Genomic DNA, 19,589 nt, shown 5'->3' with positions numbered 1-19,589 from the left:
TCTGAATCATACAGGCTGTTTTCACACTGATCTGCACAACACAGTGTCGGAACATCTGTTCCTCTGGCTGAATGCATAATTCGGCTTTGTATAATTTAAAAACATTAGCATCATTCATTGGGCAATTCATCCAAGATATAAAGCAAGTTTAGATCTTAATCTACATTCAAAATCCTAGTCAGCTCTGTATTACCCCTGCAAATGATTTGGTAAAACCAGATCTGCAGGGTTAATTAAAGATCTGTTTTTTTTTTGCCTTTAATTGGAAAGCACAGTCACAAGGATTAAAACTGAATTGAGTGGTGACATTACGGGTTAAAACCATACCGATGGTAAATCTGATTGCAACAACAAACCAAATGAATACTGGACAGTAAGGTTGTTGATGTGTTTAACATGGCGGGCAGCGAGCAGCCAAAGTAAGATGGAAAACATTGCTGGAGATGATTGTTAGTGTTGGTAAAATTGCCTCAGTTGGTATTGTCTGTTTCAGGCCAATAGACTGGGAGGCCTGTGGATCAGAATGATACTGTCCAACATTTACTGTCTCATCCATGTCCAAGTGGCTCTAGACGGACACAAACAAACATGCATACCTTTTCCACCTTGGAATCCCCAGCTTGTGTATCGGCAGCCAATGGCCTGCTAAGACACACACACACTCACACACAAACACACACACACTTACATTCACTCACTCCTGGGAGCAAACCCTGGACTGTCAATATGTTTGGTCCTCCTTCAGATAGGAGACTAATCCAGTGGGAATGCTTTAAGCTGTGTCACACACACACACACACATACACGGTACGGTATACACACAAACACATCTTGTCCACTTTTGAATCTGTTGCCTTCAAACCAGCCACCACTAGCATCAGCCATGGGCGCTGTGGCATGCACACTCGATTACAGACACATGCAGAAAGATGGAGGGATTATCACATTTTAATGCAGAGCCAGTTCTTTCTGTTGTCCTCCTTGTCCTCCTTCCCTTTCATCTGGAAGCATTCGTTTTGTAGAGGCTGATCCTTAATGCTAATATGTACATTTCCTAACACAACAAACACTTTTTACAGTAGTAGATGAAAAACAAATCAAGGAAAGAAAGGAACTATTAGACACACTACAATTGATAATTTAAAAAGTAATGATAAAGCATCCAAGGTAATGTGTACACTGTTCTGTAGCATATTAGAAATGGCAAAAAAAAGTCATCAATAAAGCCAAACAAGACATCGATGCGAGAGTTTGTGATGTCGAACAGGACTCACTCTAGAACAAAAACAGAAAGGCAAACTACTAGTTATCGGGGTTTGCCGACATTTAAACATACATATATCCTGTGCTTAAAAAACGACATGCTTTCACCACATATAAATATGAAATTATCCAAAGATACTGAATTTACCTGAATTATGTGTGTTTTATCTCCCAGTACCCCAACAAGAATGTAGCACTGGTGGCGTCGGACATCCTTCACCTTCTGATCAGTTACGTGGATCATCTTCAGAAATTCCCCCCTGACACTCCAAAGAAGATCATAGAGGTGAGACATCAACAACTGAACAAATAATGGAATATTTCTAAATACTTGATTTAAGTTACCCTCAGAATGTACACACTTCTTGATGAATTAAGACATTCTTTGTAAAGCTGAGACATTAGAAAATCAGGAATATGTTTAAATACACCATATTGTTGTAGCAGTTGTGACATTTTTATCAAACTTGATTCAATTTCTCTCAGATTTTGATTGCAACCATCACGTACTTGCTGCCTACAACTGAGACTTCTCCTCATGAACTTGACAAGAGGGTAAAACACACACACACAAAATTGTATTTCTCAAAATATGACTCGCCTCGCTTAGAAAGTTACCTGGTATCACAATGTCTTATCACAATGTCTGTTTGTTGCAGCTGGTAGTTTCCCTGCTGTTGTGTCTGTTGGACTGGGTGATGGCTCTGTCTCCAAAGATTCTCCTTCAGCCCGTTCAAACTCGAAGTCCTCCGGAAAGGGACCAGCCCGTCAAGACTCTGCTCAGCTGTATTTATAAGGTGTGTGAGTGTGTGTAGGTAACATGGCTCCTAGCGCTAATATCACTAATAATGTTCATGCATTGTTGTCTGAACTTAACTAAATACAGTTCAAACAGAAAATGAGGCAAAATGCATTCAAGTCAAAGGTTTTTTTCACAATTGAAAGTCCGGACTATGGTTCGTGTTACGTTAGTTACATTTGATCCAGATAATTTTGGTTTTATGTTAAGATTTAGGGAGCAGACTAAATATTTTTGTATGACAGATGTACACCCTGTTGCCATCACCTATGTTGGCTTCCTATACTTGACATTGATTGGTTTAAAGATTGGCGCACATCTGACATCAGCGTGTTGCCAATTAGTAGTCTTTCCGTTTTAACCGAGAATATTATTGAAATGGTATTTTTGTTAATGTCATTGCCAACGTGATATCATAATGGTATTACTAGCAGCATCATCAATTTCAGGCACAGTGCTCGAAACTAGTTTGAAAGTGCGACATCCTTGTCTGTTGAACATTACAACGTCATCCTGAACGCCGCCTCTGCTTCTTTTTCTTCTTTAAATGTTGTCACATTGCAAGTGAACTCATCAATGGTTCGTCAGGGGGTACAGACTAAACACGGCAGGTGTGAAAGCGCCCTACATCAGCAACCAGTAACACCTTTACTTAAATCTGTATCTAGGTATTGCACGGTTGTGTGTACGGAGCACAGTCCTTCAACAGTCCTAAGTATTACCCACTGCAGCTGTCAGACCTGTTGAGTGCAGACTACGACCCGTTCCTGCCGCTAGAGAGTCTCAGAGAACCAGAGCCGCTGCATAGCCCGGACTCAGAGCGATCCAGCAAACTACAGCCTGTCACTGAAGGTAATTTATATGACACAAAACTAAGAACCTGCTGTGACCATCATTTGGTATTCATCACTTATTTCCAAGAAGCAAGCATGTAAATATATACATTTGTTATTCATTCATTTGCTGCTTATACAAGTCCATATCAGCATGCACACACACGCTGACACAAAAACTCTGGACAAAATGACCAGGGTTGTCCACCAGCCACTGCCAATCACTGAAGATATAAGACGGTAGGGGTATATGTATGCAAGCGCAACAGTCTTCATCCGTGTGAGACTGTGTATTGTCCCCTGCTGTGGTTGACCAGGACACGGTGTCTAATGACTGGAGCCCAGTCATAGACCATGCTTCTCTTCTTTTCTCTCATCTTCTCCTCTTGTCTCCTTTCATCTTGTCCCTTCTCCTTTTTTTTTTCTCCTTTTATGTTCTTGTCATTCCTTTGTCTTTTCTTTTCTCCTTTTGAGGTCTCCTGAGGTTTAAGAGTCATTGAAAGTGTCTGGTCAATACATATACATATCTGTACACATTGGCTTGTCAATAAGGAGCTATTGGGAAGTGTGTGTGTGTCACAGTGTGTGTGTGTAATGATGTTGATTAGCCAGCATCTGCTGGCAGCACAGTGTGTGATGGCATTGGCTTCTTCTCAGCATGGGGCAGACTATGTACAAGCTGATTGTGTGTTTGTACCTTTCCATGGTGTTTAGGTTAAATTCTGAAGTTTTTGTTACTACTTAGAGTCGAACTATCAAGTCTTAGAACGAATTACAACTTTTAGCCTTAACCTAAAAAGCCTAAAAATCTGAAAACATAGGAATGGACTGTAAACTTTTCTTATCTAGAAGCTGGAAAGTATTTTTCACGACTGTATCCTTGTCATACTATATGTCCTCTTTCCTGTTCTCTCTGCAGTTCGTAGCCGTATTCAGCAGGGCCTGGTTTCCATCGCAGCTAGAACAGTTATCACCCATCTGGTTAACCACCTCGGGCATTATCCCATGTCTGGAGGGCCGGCTACACTGTCCAGTCAGGTACTTTTGACAATAAATTGAGTTTGAACCTAAAAAGTAGAAGGTTTGTAAGAGCAATCCCTGACGACATTAGTGGACGGGTCATGTTGGGAATAGAGGAGGAAGAAGACATGAGAGAATTTGTCATTTTGCCAAAAAACACAGAATACAAACACATACAGCTTTAATTCAATTAGATTTTATTTTTATAGCGCCCAATCACAACATACGTTACATAAAAGGGGACACCAGGGACATTCACCATCTTGTCCTATATTCTAAAATAATACGTCCAATTATCTCAAAGTAAGGGTGAGACCTAACACAATTACATTTAATCAATGTGATCCACCCTACCAGCCACTACTGGTTACTTATCCTGTGCATTGTGCAATGCCTCATTTGGTGTAAAAGGGCTTTGTATATCGAGATATTTACTTGACTGAGGTTTATAAATACCCAAAAACCAGTACATCAAACCTTTGCATTTTACTGGACCTATATTGTGGGCTATTTTTTCTTAGGTGTGTGAAAACCAAGACAACCCATTCTGTGAGAGTGCTGATCTGGGACCAGAACTTTTCCATTCACCAAACCTGCAGTTCCTGGTTCTGAATGGGTCCACACTGCTCTCTGTGCTTCAGGTAAACTCAACCGAAGAAAGTTGCCCTGAGAAAATGTCGAGCTATTTTTTTCAAGTTTGTACAACTTTTTGTCTGCAAGACATACCTCAGCTCAAACCTAAAAGGCACCCGGTGAAAGTAAAAATGATTCCTATACTTGATTCTTAATGCTTACATAACAATTCATTATAAAAAATATTTTCTGTTTCAATAACCCAGTAATTAATATTATTAATATTATTATTACTACAGAATGTAGCGGTAACTTTTCTAGAAACCAACACTAAAATATGAAAATGCCCAGGACACTCTGGCTGCCTCATTTGCGTATGTGTGTCGCGTAGCGTCTTGCTTTCCTCTCGGCAAACATGTTATCAAGTAAGAGCTGCCACACTGCCTGTAGGAGCAGTGTGTTTCAGCCGCTCTCTTGCACATGAGCTGTGCTGCTCTTCAAAGTTATTGTCAATTTTCTCTGTATATCGTGCATGGTTGACATCTTTCACCACAGTTCCAAATTCATCTGTTGAATTCGTCCCAAACGTAAATATCCGTCTGAGTTAAATTTTAAGCCCCCTTTTTTCTGGCTCCACTATTTCTGATATGTTTACTTTTAATCCTGCACTAAGCCAACCAAGCCAAACTTTATTAAGGATTCAAGTCTTTGAAATCCTTTGATTGGGCATAGGAATACTAGGTACAATGAAAGATACATTTACTTTCTTACTTACCATTAATATGACCTGTTAAATCTTTAATACTTTTTATGAGAGGTATTTCGTTTTCAGGTCCTTTTGTCCATTTGTGAACGCAATAGCTTAAAAACACATTGAGAGAGTTTCTTCAATTTTGGTTCAAATATTAACTTGGACTCAAGGATGAACTGATTCAATTTTGGTGGTTGAAGGTCAAGGTCGCTGTGACCTCACAAAGCACATCTTTGTGAATGCACACAGCTTGGTGAATGTAATATCCCAGGAACATCTTAAGGGAATTCTTTCAAGTTTGGCACACACGTTCACTTTGACTCAAAGATGAAGTGATTACATTACAGTGGTCAAAGGTAACAGTGACCATATATGAATCTGCAAAAAGAATTTGTAGAAATATGTACATGGAAACTACTGGTTGGCAGAGGCATACAACCTAACTGCAGTAATTCTAGTTATTAAGTATGTTTCAGATTGACAATCTACCAGTTTCAAAAGGAAAAACCAAAGAGTGAAACAGTTTTTAAGATGGTTTGAGGCAATTTGTGTGTAATGTGTTGGGGTGATTTCTTAAATAACTAGATAATCTACTTGACTTCCTCTGGTTCTTAGATCCGGTCGGAGTCTGGTGTACCAGGGGGAGGAATGACAGCTGGTCTGTCCTCTGCTCCTGCTTGTGTTCGTGTGATCATCCGCGATGTAGCGGGAAAACATTCTTGGGACTCTGCTGTTCTCTACGGCCCTCCGTTGTGTTCCCCAGCCAGCCCAGCGCATACAATTTTAACTCACCCACAGTCATCTCACAGTGCAAATGATCAGACACGCAACTCACAGGGAGGTCAGCCGAAAAAGATGGAGGTTAAGAGAGAAGACAGCGTAGAGGAGGGGCAAGAGGAAAGAGAGGCAGAGGAGGGAGAAAGTGCGATGGAAGGTGAACAGCAAGAGTTTCAGGCAGAGGGGGAGGAGGAAGGAGAGGAGAGGAAAGTAAGTGAGGATGAAAAGGAAGAAGGGAGAGATGAGGAAGATGGGGAGCAGGAGGAGGAGGAGAATGAGCACAGAATGGAGGGGGAGGAGGATCCTGGGGACACTGCCTTGGAACAATTTCTAGCTCCGCCATTGGCTAAACGTGTGTGTCGGGAGGCGGTGCCAGCATGGGATTCACTGAGAGAGGGTGATGATGCTCTGGATGAAATGCTTCAGTATCTGGGATACTCAAGTCCAGAGTGTCTACAGAGAGCAGGTACACACACACACACACACACACACACACACAGATTTAAAAAAAATTATAATCTGAGTTTTCCCTCATTCGGTTTATCAAAACAGAGGAACATCCATCCATGATGACATTACACAGCAACCTGAGGCTCTTAAGAAAACAAAACACCAAATCTGATAAACTGCTCATTTTGTCTTCTGATTGGTCCCCACAGGCATGCCGCTGAACATCCCCGCCCCTCCTCCAGCTTGTGTTTCGGAAAAGCAGGAGAACGATGTGATCAATGCCATCCTAAAGCAGAGTGCTGCCGAGAGAGAGTTCGTCTTTCATGTGTGTAGTGTTCATATTCATATGAGTAGAATGCATTAAACCAGTTAATTGTGTTTTCTATGCAGAACCAGCAAGTATATTATCAGTGCATAGTGTCTCCGCTTGTACATGAGGTTTCAAGACCACTTGCTGTGAACAATATTGAGGACTTCTTCCATTTCCAGCAGGGAAAGTTTACTAGAATCCTGGTTATGAGGCTTATCCTGGGTTTAATCATACCTGGGATATGGTGTTTATGTGGAGCATTGAGATATCTCATTCATATCCCTCTGTACATGATATACACAAGTATCCCAGTGACTCACAACTGTGTGTTATTTGATGTTTAATATTACCATGGTTTCCAGTTACAGTTTTGATTCCTGTATGGTAACTCCATAAAAAATGAGGCGGCCCATTTTAAAGTGCCAACACAATGTTACAGATTTGGCTTATCTACCTCAACAGCAAATCATAAACATGTCCTCCACTTCGGCCGACTTCAGAGCCACATCTGTGCAGGTAGTCGGCAGTGGTCAGAAACTAGGATAAGATATATACATGATTCCTGGTTACAGAATCTTTTAGCTTGTGAAATTGTGTTCCTATAAACCAGGACAACCAGGACACTGAAATCGGGATATGATGTTTACGTGCTTGAACACAAAAGTGGCATACTTCAAAAACCCATTAATAACCAGGATACTAATGCACATGTAACAGCAGTCAATGATGATGGATTCCATTTAGCTGCTTCAGTATCAGGATGCTGGTATTGCTTGTGCTGGCTCACTGTCACAGAAAATGTTATCTTACATAGCACTAAAAAGATATGTCATTTTACTACAATGACCAGATAAAATATCTGCTGTGATGAGAGCAAAGAGCTGCACTGTATGAAGTTGTAATACATCAAATATTGCGCCTAGAACTTGACAAGAGGGTAAAACACACACACACAAAATTGTATTTCTCAAAATATGACTCGCCTCGCTTAGAAAGTTACCTGGTATCACGATGTCTTATCACAATGTCTGTTTGTTGCAGCTGGTAGTTTCCCTGCTGTTGTGTCTGTTGGACTGGGTGATAGCTAGCTGCTGTGTTGACCAGTTGGTACGAGTAGTCAGATTAAGATTCCTTAATCTGATTGTACCCTATAGTGGTGATATTTTAATTAACAACATTTAATGTGAAACAATCACCCAGGTCTTTATTCTTTGCCTTTACACTTTATAACATTTTCTGTTCAGTTAGCATTATTTTTTTCTGTCCAAATTTTTTATCGGATTAAACTAAAACGTTTAATCTTTCAGAGAGGTGAGGAGTTAAACATGAAGGCCTTGCAGCAGACTGAACCAGAGACCCAGGCACCACAGTCAGCCTTCTACTACTGCAGACTACTCATCAACATTCTGGGACTCAACTCCTGGGAGAAGAGGTGAGACCAGACACAGACACACAAGTGCCCAAATTTAAATCAATAGCAATATACAATGGGGTTTAATTGTCGGGGGACAACTTGTCATAACATTTTAATTTTGCTTTCATTTGTTATGTAAGAAATACCTTTTTTAATAAACAACAAAAGTTGATCTTAAAGGGATTTACATAGATTTTGCATTTTTGACATTTAAGGATGCGTGCTTGCGTGTGCTCTTCTACAGCTGTCTTTGTGAGGACCAGTTTGGTTTTAGCCGGTCCTTACTTTGTGACCCCCTTTAATGGACTGTTTGGGCGTTAAGATTTGGCTTTAGGGTTACAATTAGGGTAAGTCATTTAGTTTCGATGGTAAGGGGCTAGGGAATGCATTATGCCCTTGAGTGTCCTCACTAAGATAGCTGTAAAACATGTGTATTTGTGTGTGACAGAAAGAGATGGTCGGACAAAGAGCGTTTGAGACACAGCTCCTGCGGATATGCATTGATCCTCTGTGTTTCAATCTTCCGTTTGCTTCGACCTTTATCAGAATTTAAATCATTAAATTAACTAAACTTGGACTTAATTAATATGGTTTTCTACAAAGTCGTTGCTGTAATCCATAGCCTAATGGTTGCTATCGGACATATGTGGGGAGGCCTTTATTCATTTTTTTTTTTGTCTCCTCTTGAACAAATCAAATGCTTGCTGAATGGAAATGAGACAAAACCTCACAGCATTTTTGACTAATTAGACACTATTCACATGGCACATTTCATCTTCTCAATGACTGGGTTAAAATACACCATGTCAAGGCATCACTTTAAATGTGTCTGGCCAGCTAATGGACACTCATCTCTCTTTATCCAGGGAATTACACCGCCCGCATTCAGCCTGCACAATAGACTTTTTAACACCGTGTGCTTGAGTGTGTGCGTGCCTGTGTGTCTGTGTGTGTGTGTGATAATGAGTAATAGTACCCTATTGATCAAACTCAACCCATTTGTACTTAGAATAAAAGGCAGTAGTTGAAGGAGAAAAGATGGATGGCAAGACAGATAATGGGATGACTAAGGCGCATGTAGATGTAGAAATAGAATATAAAGCAAAAAAAGAAACAGAACCCTAAATAAATGAGTGAATATGGGGGGAAAAGAGCCTAAAGAAACAGAAAAACAAGGCTAGAGATTGGCTAATCATCTGTTATTGTCCCCTTATGTCTCTCCAGGTATTCATATGGGACATAACAGACACTGAGATACTGACAGTCACCTGTGTGTGTGTGTGTGTGTGTGTGTGTGTGTGTGTGTGTGTGTGTATCCTTGTCCTTTTATGCTTTTTTCCCTATAATCCAGGATGTAAATGGAGTCTTTGAGAGCAGTGAATGAGGCCATTACCAAGTATCAGTTTAATAAAGAGCAAATAGCTGTCTCGCTCTCCATCTCTTTATCTCCGGCTCCTTCTCTCTTTTTCCTCCATCTAAGTGTGAAAAAAATGATATGTCATTATCAGTCCACTCCGAGCTTCGCTGGTCGAGTTGTGGTTTCTATATCAGCCGTGCCAAGGTTTGGTGGCCGGTCCCTGGGACATTTTGAACTTCCCTGGACGCGTTGATCTGTAATGAAGGCTTTTGTTTCATTATTATCTTTTTTTTGTTTGAACCCTGAACAGGTTAATGACACGAGCCAGGGACAGCATGACATGTTTGCTGATTTAAATACAATAAAGATTCACAGTGATCTGTATTTGAAAGGGGGCAGTCTGGGTACCTTTTATTAAAGAGTTACATCTGAAACTCTTTTCATTGTTGGAACTACACATTTTAAGAAGCACTCATCCAAAATTTGTGTGTAGTGATTGCCCAGCTGTTCTGCGTTAAGAATAAGCAGGGTTTGTCTGTCCCCTTAAGCTTTTTTTTATATTCTTTAATAATTCTGTCATTTTTTCTCAACAAATTAGCTTAAGACTGTGAATACATTAATTCTGAAAATACCCCCCCATAATTTAAAGATGATCTCCTCTGTATGATGATCAACTTGGGGTACATCATTCTTCAGGGTCTGTCATCTTTCAAGCTTAACTAACCTGTAGTAACAATTGTCCGAAATAAGATTCAACAGTTCTTTAGAGTTTGTGAAGAAGACAGGGTAACAAAGGATTTAATTTTTTTTATTGACCTTGTTCCTCATTGAGCAAGCATTATTATCTCTTTTGATTTCTATACCCTGTATATTCTACCTTCTTTAATTTCTTTCAAATGTGAAAATTATATCTGACATATTTTGTACTTTGTATAAAAGTTTAAAGGAGTTTACCAGACAATTTAGTTAATTATTAAAATAAAAATGTGTTTTACAAAACATGCAACAAGCTTATTTTGCACAGTAAAATTTTCCAGATTGATTTTTATAAAAAATTAAGGATAACGATCCTTTATTGTTAATCATTCTTGTGCTGATGGAGGGAATGCTCTGCAGCCTGACTGTGGTGAAGCTGGTGCATTAAACCACTTCACAGCAACTTTTCTACTTTCCCAAAGATTTTGGAACTAATCTTGTGAAAATTTGCCAAATGTCAATGATACTTTTTTTTACCCAGCTGTTAATAAGAAATGTATCTTTTTTTTTTATGTTGCCCTCGCTTTTTTTTGATTTTTTGGTCCTGCCAGGTCTATGTCACACCCAGTAGAAAATCAAAAACAGGCAACTAGCTACTAAGGAAAGAGAAGTAGCTAGAGGGGAAGGAGTAAGCATAACTTGGGTTATTGATTCCTAACCCTTGAATCTATCTGTGTCTTGCAGGAGTAACTTTCATTTGTTGAGGAAGAATGAGAAGTTACTGAGAGAACTGAAGAACCTGGACTCACGGCAATGGTAAGAGAAACTAGAAAGTCAAGCACTTTTTGTTTGTTACTGTAGTCCTTCCTCTGTCTCCGCTTTTAGATATTTTCATTTATTGTTTGACACTTTTATTCATTTATTTTCCCTCTTTCTGCTCTAAATTGGACCAACAGAATGCCATCCCTTTTTTCCTGTGCCTAATCCCAGTCTGATTTGTGGAAATGAAATATATTGTCCCAATAATAAACATGGATCAGTGTAGTCCGTCTCCCCCAATTTTTTTCATTTAGAGCAACCTATATCTCCCTCAAATGGTTAAAGATTATGATAGTACAGGGTCTTAAATCGGATGTAATCTGCTATTAAAAATGCATAGAGCGGAAGTATTCAAATATAAATTTATTTCCAAAGTTATAGGGACATTTACGTCATGATTTCTAATCTACTATCTGATTGTGATAACGTGCACAATACTTAACTGGCATCCCATTCTACTGGGGTTAAAGGGGAAGTACTTAGGTTCAAACAAATACAAAATTAATGAATTTTTTAATGAGTTTCAATCTTAACAATTTATTTTCTGGCGATGGTTAATATACTTTTTCCTTTACCTTCCTTCTCTTTCAGCCGTGAGACCCATAAAATCGCAGTATTTTACGTGGCTGAAGGCCAAGAAGACAAACACTCCATTCTCACCAACACAACCGGCAGCCAGGACTATGAAGACTTTGTCTCTGGATTGGGCTGGGAGGTATGAATCCTTTTATTCCAAAAATCATAATCTTCTATATTGAAGGTATTACTGCATCCAATTATCTGCTGTGCAAATAATATTTTATTGTGTCAAAGGTGGTTTAAAGATTTTTGCACTTAAAAGAAAAATAGTTGGTCATGTGGTTAAAATAGTCTTCTTGTTACACCAAGGTGGACCTCACTACTCATTGTGGCTTCATGGGAGGTCTCCAAAGGAATCGCAGTACAGGCCAGACAACTCCTTACTATGCCACTTCTACCACAGAGGTTATCTTCCATGTCTCCACCCGCATGCCCCATGACCAAGACCACAATCTCACCAAGAAGGTAATACACAAACGCACGCACACACATCTAACTGGTGCTAATGGAAGTATATGGCTTCCCAGTCTTCACCTTCGCTTGTCCCATAATTGAAGGGCCACTGATCGCCTGTGTGTTGCAGGGTGATTTATTTCTAGGACACACAAACACTGTGACCTTTTAGAATTTTAAAATGGTAATGTGTGTGTCTGTGTGAGGTGACTAGTAATAATGAATAGGCCCTTTTCTTGCTCGCATATCCAAATATCCAAATTAATATGAAAAAACTGAAAAAAGCATCTCTACTCCTCTTCTCTCTGTTCCAACCTTTGTTCTGCTTCCCACTGATATTGCGAATGATCACTGGGTGGTATACGCAAACACAAACCAAAAAGCACACACCCACTGTTGATGTCAATGTTTCTGCAGCACACCAATGTTTTCAATAATTCTTAGTAGCAATCACATCTGTGTTTGTGCATGGTGCGGGCTTGTATCAGTGTCTAGGCAGGCAGTAGTATTGTGTGTGTGTCTGAGTCTGTGTGTGTGTATACGCACACCTGTCAACCCCCAGGCACTGGGCACGCTGCACATGGCCATAATGTCCCTTTAATCAGATCATACTTCCTGCTTCTCGGCCTATCACGTTGCTGCAGGCTCATGATTGGATTATCAGCGCCTGGTCTGACACCATCCTTCTCCGTGATCAGCTGATGGCCCCATCAAACACGCATACTCACATACACACAAACGCACACACTTTAAACCTGTTTAACTTAACACAAACACACATCCACTAGGGGCATTATTCACATCAGTCTGCACAACTGGAAATTTGTGCTGTTGTTGGACACAGAAACACGCACACAGGCTTCCAAACACACACACTCACTGTTTGACAAATGTGTCCCAAAAGAGGTTAAACTGACAAATGTACACATGTTCATACTGGCAAGCGTTTATCATCCATTGTCCTGCCACACACACATGCACATACACACTGCAGTGTGATTTTAGTCCATTGCAGGGCATTTGTCCAGTTCTCACTCGTTGCAGTGTGTTCTGGTTCTTCTCTTATCACATCTGCATGAAAAATGATTAACAGCATTAAAGCTACATTAGAAAAGGGAATTTCACAGAGAAGCACATCAGAAATTAATACTCAGACTGTGTCATGCAGTTTCTGTGACACCCAAATTTACATCTTGAAAACCCATAATTCTCATTTAGTAAATGCAACAGTATCTCTTCTCAGTATCTCTGGGAGCTTGACAGCTTGCTGACACTTTGAGTTGCAAGCACCGTCAAGGGAAAGTGCTTCTAAATGATTTATTTCCAACAGAACTTGATAATTACAGATCCATTCCTCACACAATTTCCAAATTCTGCTCAATATATCAAGTTATATTTGGCCTTTAACTCAGTGCAGTCAAGTATATTCATGTCGTCAGTGGGTGAGCGACTTTCCAGATATGATGAATAAGGTAACAAGTTCTCCAGACATCCATAATTCTCTATTTATTCAACCTCAGGTTTATATAGCCGCTTTCAGACATGCACTTTACTCCAGATATTCTCCTGAAATTCTCTGGAGGAGATGTTTTGTGCAAACGAGAGGTTCCGGACTTTCTTCAGAGTTTCTCCGACCAGACCCCTAGTATTAACTCTAGATATTATCAGAATGAGTCCCTGGTAGAAAAAAACAGGATATTTTCCGTATGATTCATCACGTGCAAGTGGGGCATGTTGACATTGACATTTCTAACACGGGACAGATGCAAAAATATTATGAAGAAGAATACAAATATATCAGGAAATGGAAATGAGGTGCCACACATGTAGAAGACACAGATGAAGATGTCAAGAGAGCTTTTGGTGATATGGGCTGATACCAGTGTTGATGTGATGTAAACCAAATTATGGAGAGGAATGCAGCGAAATAAATGTGTTGCATCCTGTCTCTGCATGCTGCACCACCGGTCACCTGAGCGCTCCTGAGAGTTCTGTGTTGTTTTCATTGCTTCTGATTGAAGAATCTCCGGCTGCATTGTTCATGTGTGAAAGACAACCTTCGGAGAATGTCCAGACCCGATTGTGCGAACATTCCCTGGAGTTCATGTCTGAAAACGGCTAATGAAAGTTGATTGAGTGTGTACAAACTAGATTACATTTTATGAATAAGTGTCCTGATGTACAATGTGGTTCAGTTTTTGGGGTTAATGGAGTCGTTCATATTATGCAGATAAATGTTACATCTTTAAAAACCTTGACAGAGGACAAGTGATTCCAGTTAGAGACACATTTAAAATGAAATCTCTTGTGTTTGTCTCAGGACCAAGGCCAAGGGCGACAGCGATCTGACTGTTTGACACAAGAGACGTGTGTGTGTGTGTGTGTGTGTGTGTGTGTGTTTTTCACCAGACATCAAGGTTAATGACAGAGCTGTCACCAGCCTTGACTGTCAACCACTGAGTGAATGTGAATCCCACAAACACACACACACACCCCATTACACAGCATCAGAGTTGATCCCATCTGTCTTTCAGCCTGCACTCCATCTTTCCTGAGCTTCACTCTGTCTTCGTGTCCACTCTCCATCTTCACACACTTACTCAATCACCCTCAGGGCCACCTACATCATGTTCCTGCACAAAATCAAAAGCTTTAAGTTTATGATAGATACAGCCTATTTTTGGTCTTGACTTAGTTTGCGTTGTTTATGCTGTGCAAAGAAAATGTGAAGTGTTTCTCCGTTTTTGATTTTAGTGTTAACATTTATTTTCTGCTCTTTCCATTTGCCTCTCAACTCCAGCTGAGACACCTGGGTAATGACGAGGTCCACATCGTCTGGTCTGAGCACTCCAGAGACTACCGGCGAGGAATCATCCCCACTGAGTTTGGAGACGTACTAATCATCATCTATCCCATGAAGAACCACATGTACTCCATCCATATTCTAAAAAAGCCTGAGGTAGGAAGAATGTGCAACATTTTGATACTGGACTCAAACTGCCAGTTGTCAATATTTTGTGCAATTACTCAGCAGCTATGAACACATTTCAGTGTTTCCTCAGAATCCTTAGTATTGATCGAAAAGGCCTCTGAAACAGCAGGACACTCATTAAATCCCAGGATGATAATTCAGACCCCCTCTGGCTTAATCGCTCATAACTATACACGTAACCTATTGTGGAAAAGTAATTGTAGTATGAATCTTTGGCCAATCAGTGTATTTTTAGCCACGTTAGTGACTCAGCTGTATGGATGTTGGATGGTTGCTTGGCCGGTCCTCTCATGTCCACCAGACTTGATAAACATTCAATAGGTTTGGTATCTAAATGATTTGAAAACTCAAATAGGACATTATAGTTAAGTGATCAGAATACACAAGTTTTTATTTCTTAATTGCTTCAGCCTTTCCCAGAGAATTAATTCAATATATGGTGGTAACAGTGGTATACATGTACTTGCACGAAGGTCCCTGTCACGAAAACGATTCTGAAAAAACAAGTTATTGTGTGAAAGAAAGAACTGTATTGCATGACTCAACTCCAGCTGAAGCTTGAGGTCTGACTGTCTGCGTGGATGCAGGTGCAGTAGCGCTGCACACACACCAAGTTGGAGATTATGCTAATTATTATGAAAAGGTTAAAAAAGTGTTTGGTTCATTATGAAACTGTGGCCAGACAAATAAGAATATGGTGTGCCGCTAGAAAATTAATGTTAAACTTTGTGTCTCTTCTGAGCGTGACCATATTTGGTTAAGGTAATCAGCAAAAAATGCTGTTTACATGGCAGTACCTTATTCATACTATTTCATCAATCTGTACCATCAGAATAGTTGTGTCCAAGTACAGATATAAACTTACTCTGAATCTGCCAAGAAATCAGTTACAACGTGTGATGTGCAGAGGCACAAATGCACACAGTACAGTTTTCCAAATAGAAGGTCTACAATCCCACAGGAGATGGTATCATGTCACACGTTCATACTTGATGAGTTACAGTGATTTTAGTTTTAGGATATGATTATTTTAACCTTAATTTACTCTACAAATCATTTAAATATCTTTCGATCAATGTATTGTTTAGTTTGTAAAATATAGGAAAAAGGTAAAAAGCAATGCTTTCCCCAAGTTTGGAAGTCTGTCATGTGATCCAGTTAAAGCTTTCCAAAACATTTTTTGACAAAAGGGGCCAAACAGTCTTAACCCAAAGATTTATCAAGGTTAATTAATTAATTTATGGAAATCCTTTATCTGGAAATGTGGAATCACAGATTGATATAAATTACTCAATCAATTGTTCTCACTAAATTGGTTGATTCAACTCTAGATAATATGTTGGTTTTATTCATGCATGTATTTGGAGAGTCTGAGTTGAATAGCAATTTAACTCGCAACATGCAGACAGTTTGGTTCATAATTTAATGTTTCCTACCAGACTACCCAGAAGCACAAAGATATGCATCCAGATTGACTAACAATCCTAGAGAGAGTCTTGCTGCTCTGTTTAATGCATCAGTCTAAAACACACAGACATAAAACTACAGTACTGATATCATAACTCTATTTCAAACAAGAGCTAACACAATAAAATGCTACTTTTTTCTCTATGACATAGATACCACAGCACTAATAACATAACCTTATTCAGTTTCATTCATTCTACAAGCAAAAATATTGAATTATCATGAATCCCAAAACAAGTTAGATAAGATATTCTCTGTGTTGTTGTCCTGAAAGCGCTGTATTCAGTCACAGAGTGCATGGCTCGGAGACCTGGTCTGCAAATAAATTCAATAAAAATTCTGACATTATTCTCATTGGTGGATTCCACAAGCAAAGCGGTGAATTGAATCAGTAAACCAATGCCTTAAACAGTATGTCATTAACAGAAAACTGCCATGTCAGTCATTACTCGCCAGGCCAGAGATTGTTTTACTTCATAAAAATATCTTGAATTGTATGTCTTTAAAAGGTTTTATGTTTTTGCAGGAGGTTCATTATTAACTCTAAATCAAACACTGACTGATTTGTTTGACTATTTATTTTTGTCTGTAGGTGCCGTTCTTTGGTCCACTGTTTGACGGGGCCCTTGTGGACATGAAGATTTTGCCCACCATGGTCAGAGCCACGGCGATCAATGCCAGTCGAGCTCTCAAGTCCCTCATTCCTCTCTACCAGAACTTGTATCCTTTAAAAATCCTAAACTCGGAATATACAAAATCAGGATCAGAAGTTAAAGGTATGTAATATGAGCCTTTGCTCACCATTTTTTGCGTTTTTGTCTTCATGTTGACATCAAAAAAGTTCACTCATTCATTTATCCATTCATTTTATTTATTTCAAAGTTTGAAAACAATACACAGTAAGAAAGTTTGCTACATTTGAATAATCCAAGAACACATCACACCTCCAGTTCATCCCTTACCCATTTTTAAGTATTTTTTTTAATAAGTGGGTCAAATACTCACTTCACTGCAGTTGTTCCACATTTTACCTTCTTTGATTTTTAAGGAAAGACATTTTTTTGCTTTAGTCCTTGCTTATTGTTTTTTAAACCCACATACAAGTTTTTCTTTCTTTCGATATTTGCCTGCCAACTTTATGTTGTTGACCATATATCTGTGCTGCTGTGGAAGCTAATGTATGTGTGAGCAAGAATGTTCTTTACCATTGAGCTCAAGTGTGAAGAACCGCAAATCAATGTCCAGCGGCTTTTTCGGCTTTCATTATATAAGTGCTAGTGTGACAGTGTGACTCTGTTTACTGTAGTTGGCTGTGGAGTGCTATATATCTCCACAGCCAAGAGTGTGTGTGTGCAGTGAAGAGAAACAGACAGACAGGTGTGTATACAGTCTTTCTGCCTGATCCCAGGCAATCGTAGTTTGGTTGGAACAAGCCCAGCGATCAATATTTATCGATGACTACTTTCTATCGCTGTTTCTAAATGAAGGGTTTTGCTCTCTGCTCTTACATACATTTTCTCATGCACACACAAATACACACTGTCTTTATTCTCATGGATGTTTACACTCAAATGGACCCCGCTGAAGTATAATTACAAATGTACATTCAGGTTATTTCTTTATCATTAAGCATGTCAACAGGGTATTTCTTTTTTTTTTTTTAGGTATTTGAATCCTACTATTTGTATTTGGCTCTTTTTTCACTGCCCCCACATTGCGACGTTTCTTGATGCACCATCGCCACTACCTGTTATTAAGTTGAAACTGACAGCAGGATTTAAACCATACAACTTAAACCTTTGAACTCAATGGCGAGCATACCTTGTGATGCAATGTTAGGAAAGTGATCTGCCCCACTAGCCACCGCTCTTCCCTGGTCCATGTCTCCATCCAAGCTTGGTGCTAGTCAACTATCCAATCTTCTTACAAACAGACAGACTTGTGAAAAGAAACGGGCTCTGTCAAATGTGCATGGCTAAATGCTGCAGCTTGAACCAGATTGAGAGCTGCTAGTGATATACAAGAGCAATAACAGTCTGAGGAGGATCATCTGAGTGTCGTATCAGCAAGATAAAGGCCTGGTTCACTCTGTCCAGTCTAGGATCAAGACGGCAGCAACAAGTGGTCAAACACTGACAACTAAAATATCGTATACTAATATCGCGCTCTAGAAAGCTCACGGTTGTAAATTGCTATATGCAGTAATAATTAAGTCACACTGTCCTAATCTCCCTAAATTTGCAGTGACTCTATTCAGAGAGCGGCTGCTGATTAAAATATGTTAATGTCTAATCCACTGGTTATTAGGACCCACACTTTTTAAAGGTTATCCCACAAATACACACAACTACAATAACAAATTTACATTTGAGTTTTTCTTCCCTAATATCCTCTCTTCTTGACTCCATTATTTTTCTGTCATTTTGTCTCCTATATCTCATTTTAATTATCCTCTAGGTGTCCTTCCTTTCGTCCTCTGTTCTCTTTGACCTCCTTTACCTCATCCCTTATCTCTCCTTCACCCCCGTTTGTCTCATCACCTTCATGTTGCCTCTTGGCCCTCATTTCTTATTTCTCTGTCTGCCCTCGTGCCCAACTTTTGTCTTGCCCCCGTCTCTTTCTCCTCCCTCTCCTCCTTCTCTTCTCCCCCCCTACTGTCCCTCTGTTCAGAAAGACAATATGAGTGTTGGAGGTGATGCTCGCCAAGAAGGTGGAGGGAGAGGGGGGGGGGTTGAAGAAGCCATTTTGGTCTGCCTCGTCCACCCAGAGAGACGGAGAGATTGTTAGAGCTATTGTTCAGTGTGGGGCTCGAGCTCGTATCTAATACCTCCCCGACCCCATTGTGTTAGAGTGTGTGTGCACTTTCTTGCACATATACATGTTTCACCTTGTGTGTGTGTGTGTGTGCGCGTGCATGTGTGCATTTTGTGATACCAGCCACCATGAGTGAGTGTGCAGACATGTAGACAGCTCTACAGTTGTGTTTGTGCGTCCTTCTACATCTTTTGTGCACATCTGTGTGTGTCTGTGTGGCCG

At 39.8% G+C, this 19,589-nt stretch overlaps 1 protein-coding gene across 5 annotated transcripts in view; it reads left to right on the top strand.

The window, feature by feature from the left end:
- ralgapa1 (Ral GTPase activating protein catalytic subunit alpha 1) overlaps nt 1–19,589 on the top strand; it is a 72,760-nt gene that overhangs the window by 26,934 nt on the left and 26,237 nt on the right. For all 5 annotated transcript variants that reach the window (XM_062397865.1, XM_062397866.1, XM_062397869.1 and 2 more), the window contains 14 exons: nt 1,439–1,549; nt 1,750–1,818; nt 1,923–2,060; nt 2,731–2,914; nt 3,815–3,933; nt 4,437–4,556; nt 5,855–6,482; nt 6,676–6,791; nt 8,084–8,208; nt 10,988–11,059; nt 11,654–11,777; nt 11,951–12,106; nt 14,895–15,053; nt 17,146–17,273. In XM_062397865.1, coding sequence (XP_062253849.1) covers nt 1,439–1,549; nt 1,750–1,818; nt 1,923–2,060; nt 2,731–2,914; nt 3,815–3,933; nt 4,437–4,556; nt 5,855–6,482; nt 6,676–6,791; nt 8,084–8,208; nt 10,988–11,059; nt 11,654–11,777; nt 11,951–12,106; nt 14,895–15,053; nt 17,146–17,273 — 2,249 coding nt within the window. The remainder of the gene's footprint in view (nt 1–1,438; nt 1,550–1,749; nt 1,819–1,922; nt 2,061–2,730; nt 2,915–3,814; nt 3,934–4,436; nt 4,557–5,854; nt 6,483–6,675; nt 6,792–8,083; nt 8,209–10,987; nt 11,060–11,653; nt 11,778–11,950; nt 12,107–14,894; nt 15,054–17,145; nt 17,274–19,589) is intronic.

This window comes from Platichthys flesus, chromosome 10 (genome assembly GCF_949316205.1).
Source record: "Platichthys flesus chromosome 10, fPlaFle2.1, whole genome shotgun sequence".
NCBI lineage: Eukaryota > Metazoa > Chordata > Actinopteri > Pleuronectiformes > Pleuronectidae > Platichthys > Platichthys flesus.
Note: the sequence above shows the minus strand (reverse complement) of the source record. Positions and strands in the feature narration are given on the sequence as shown.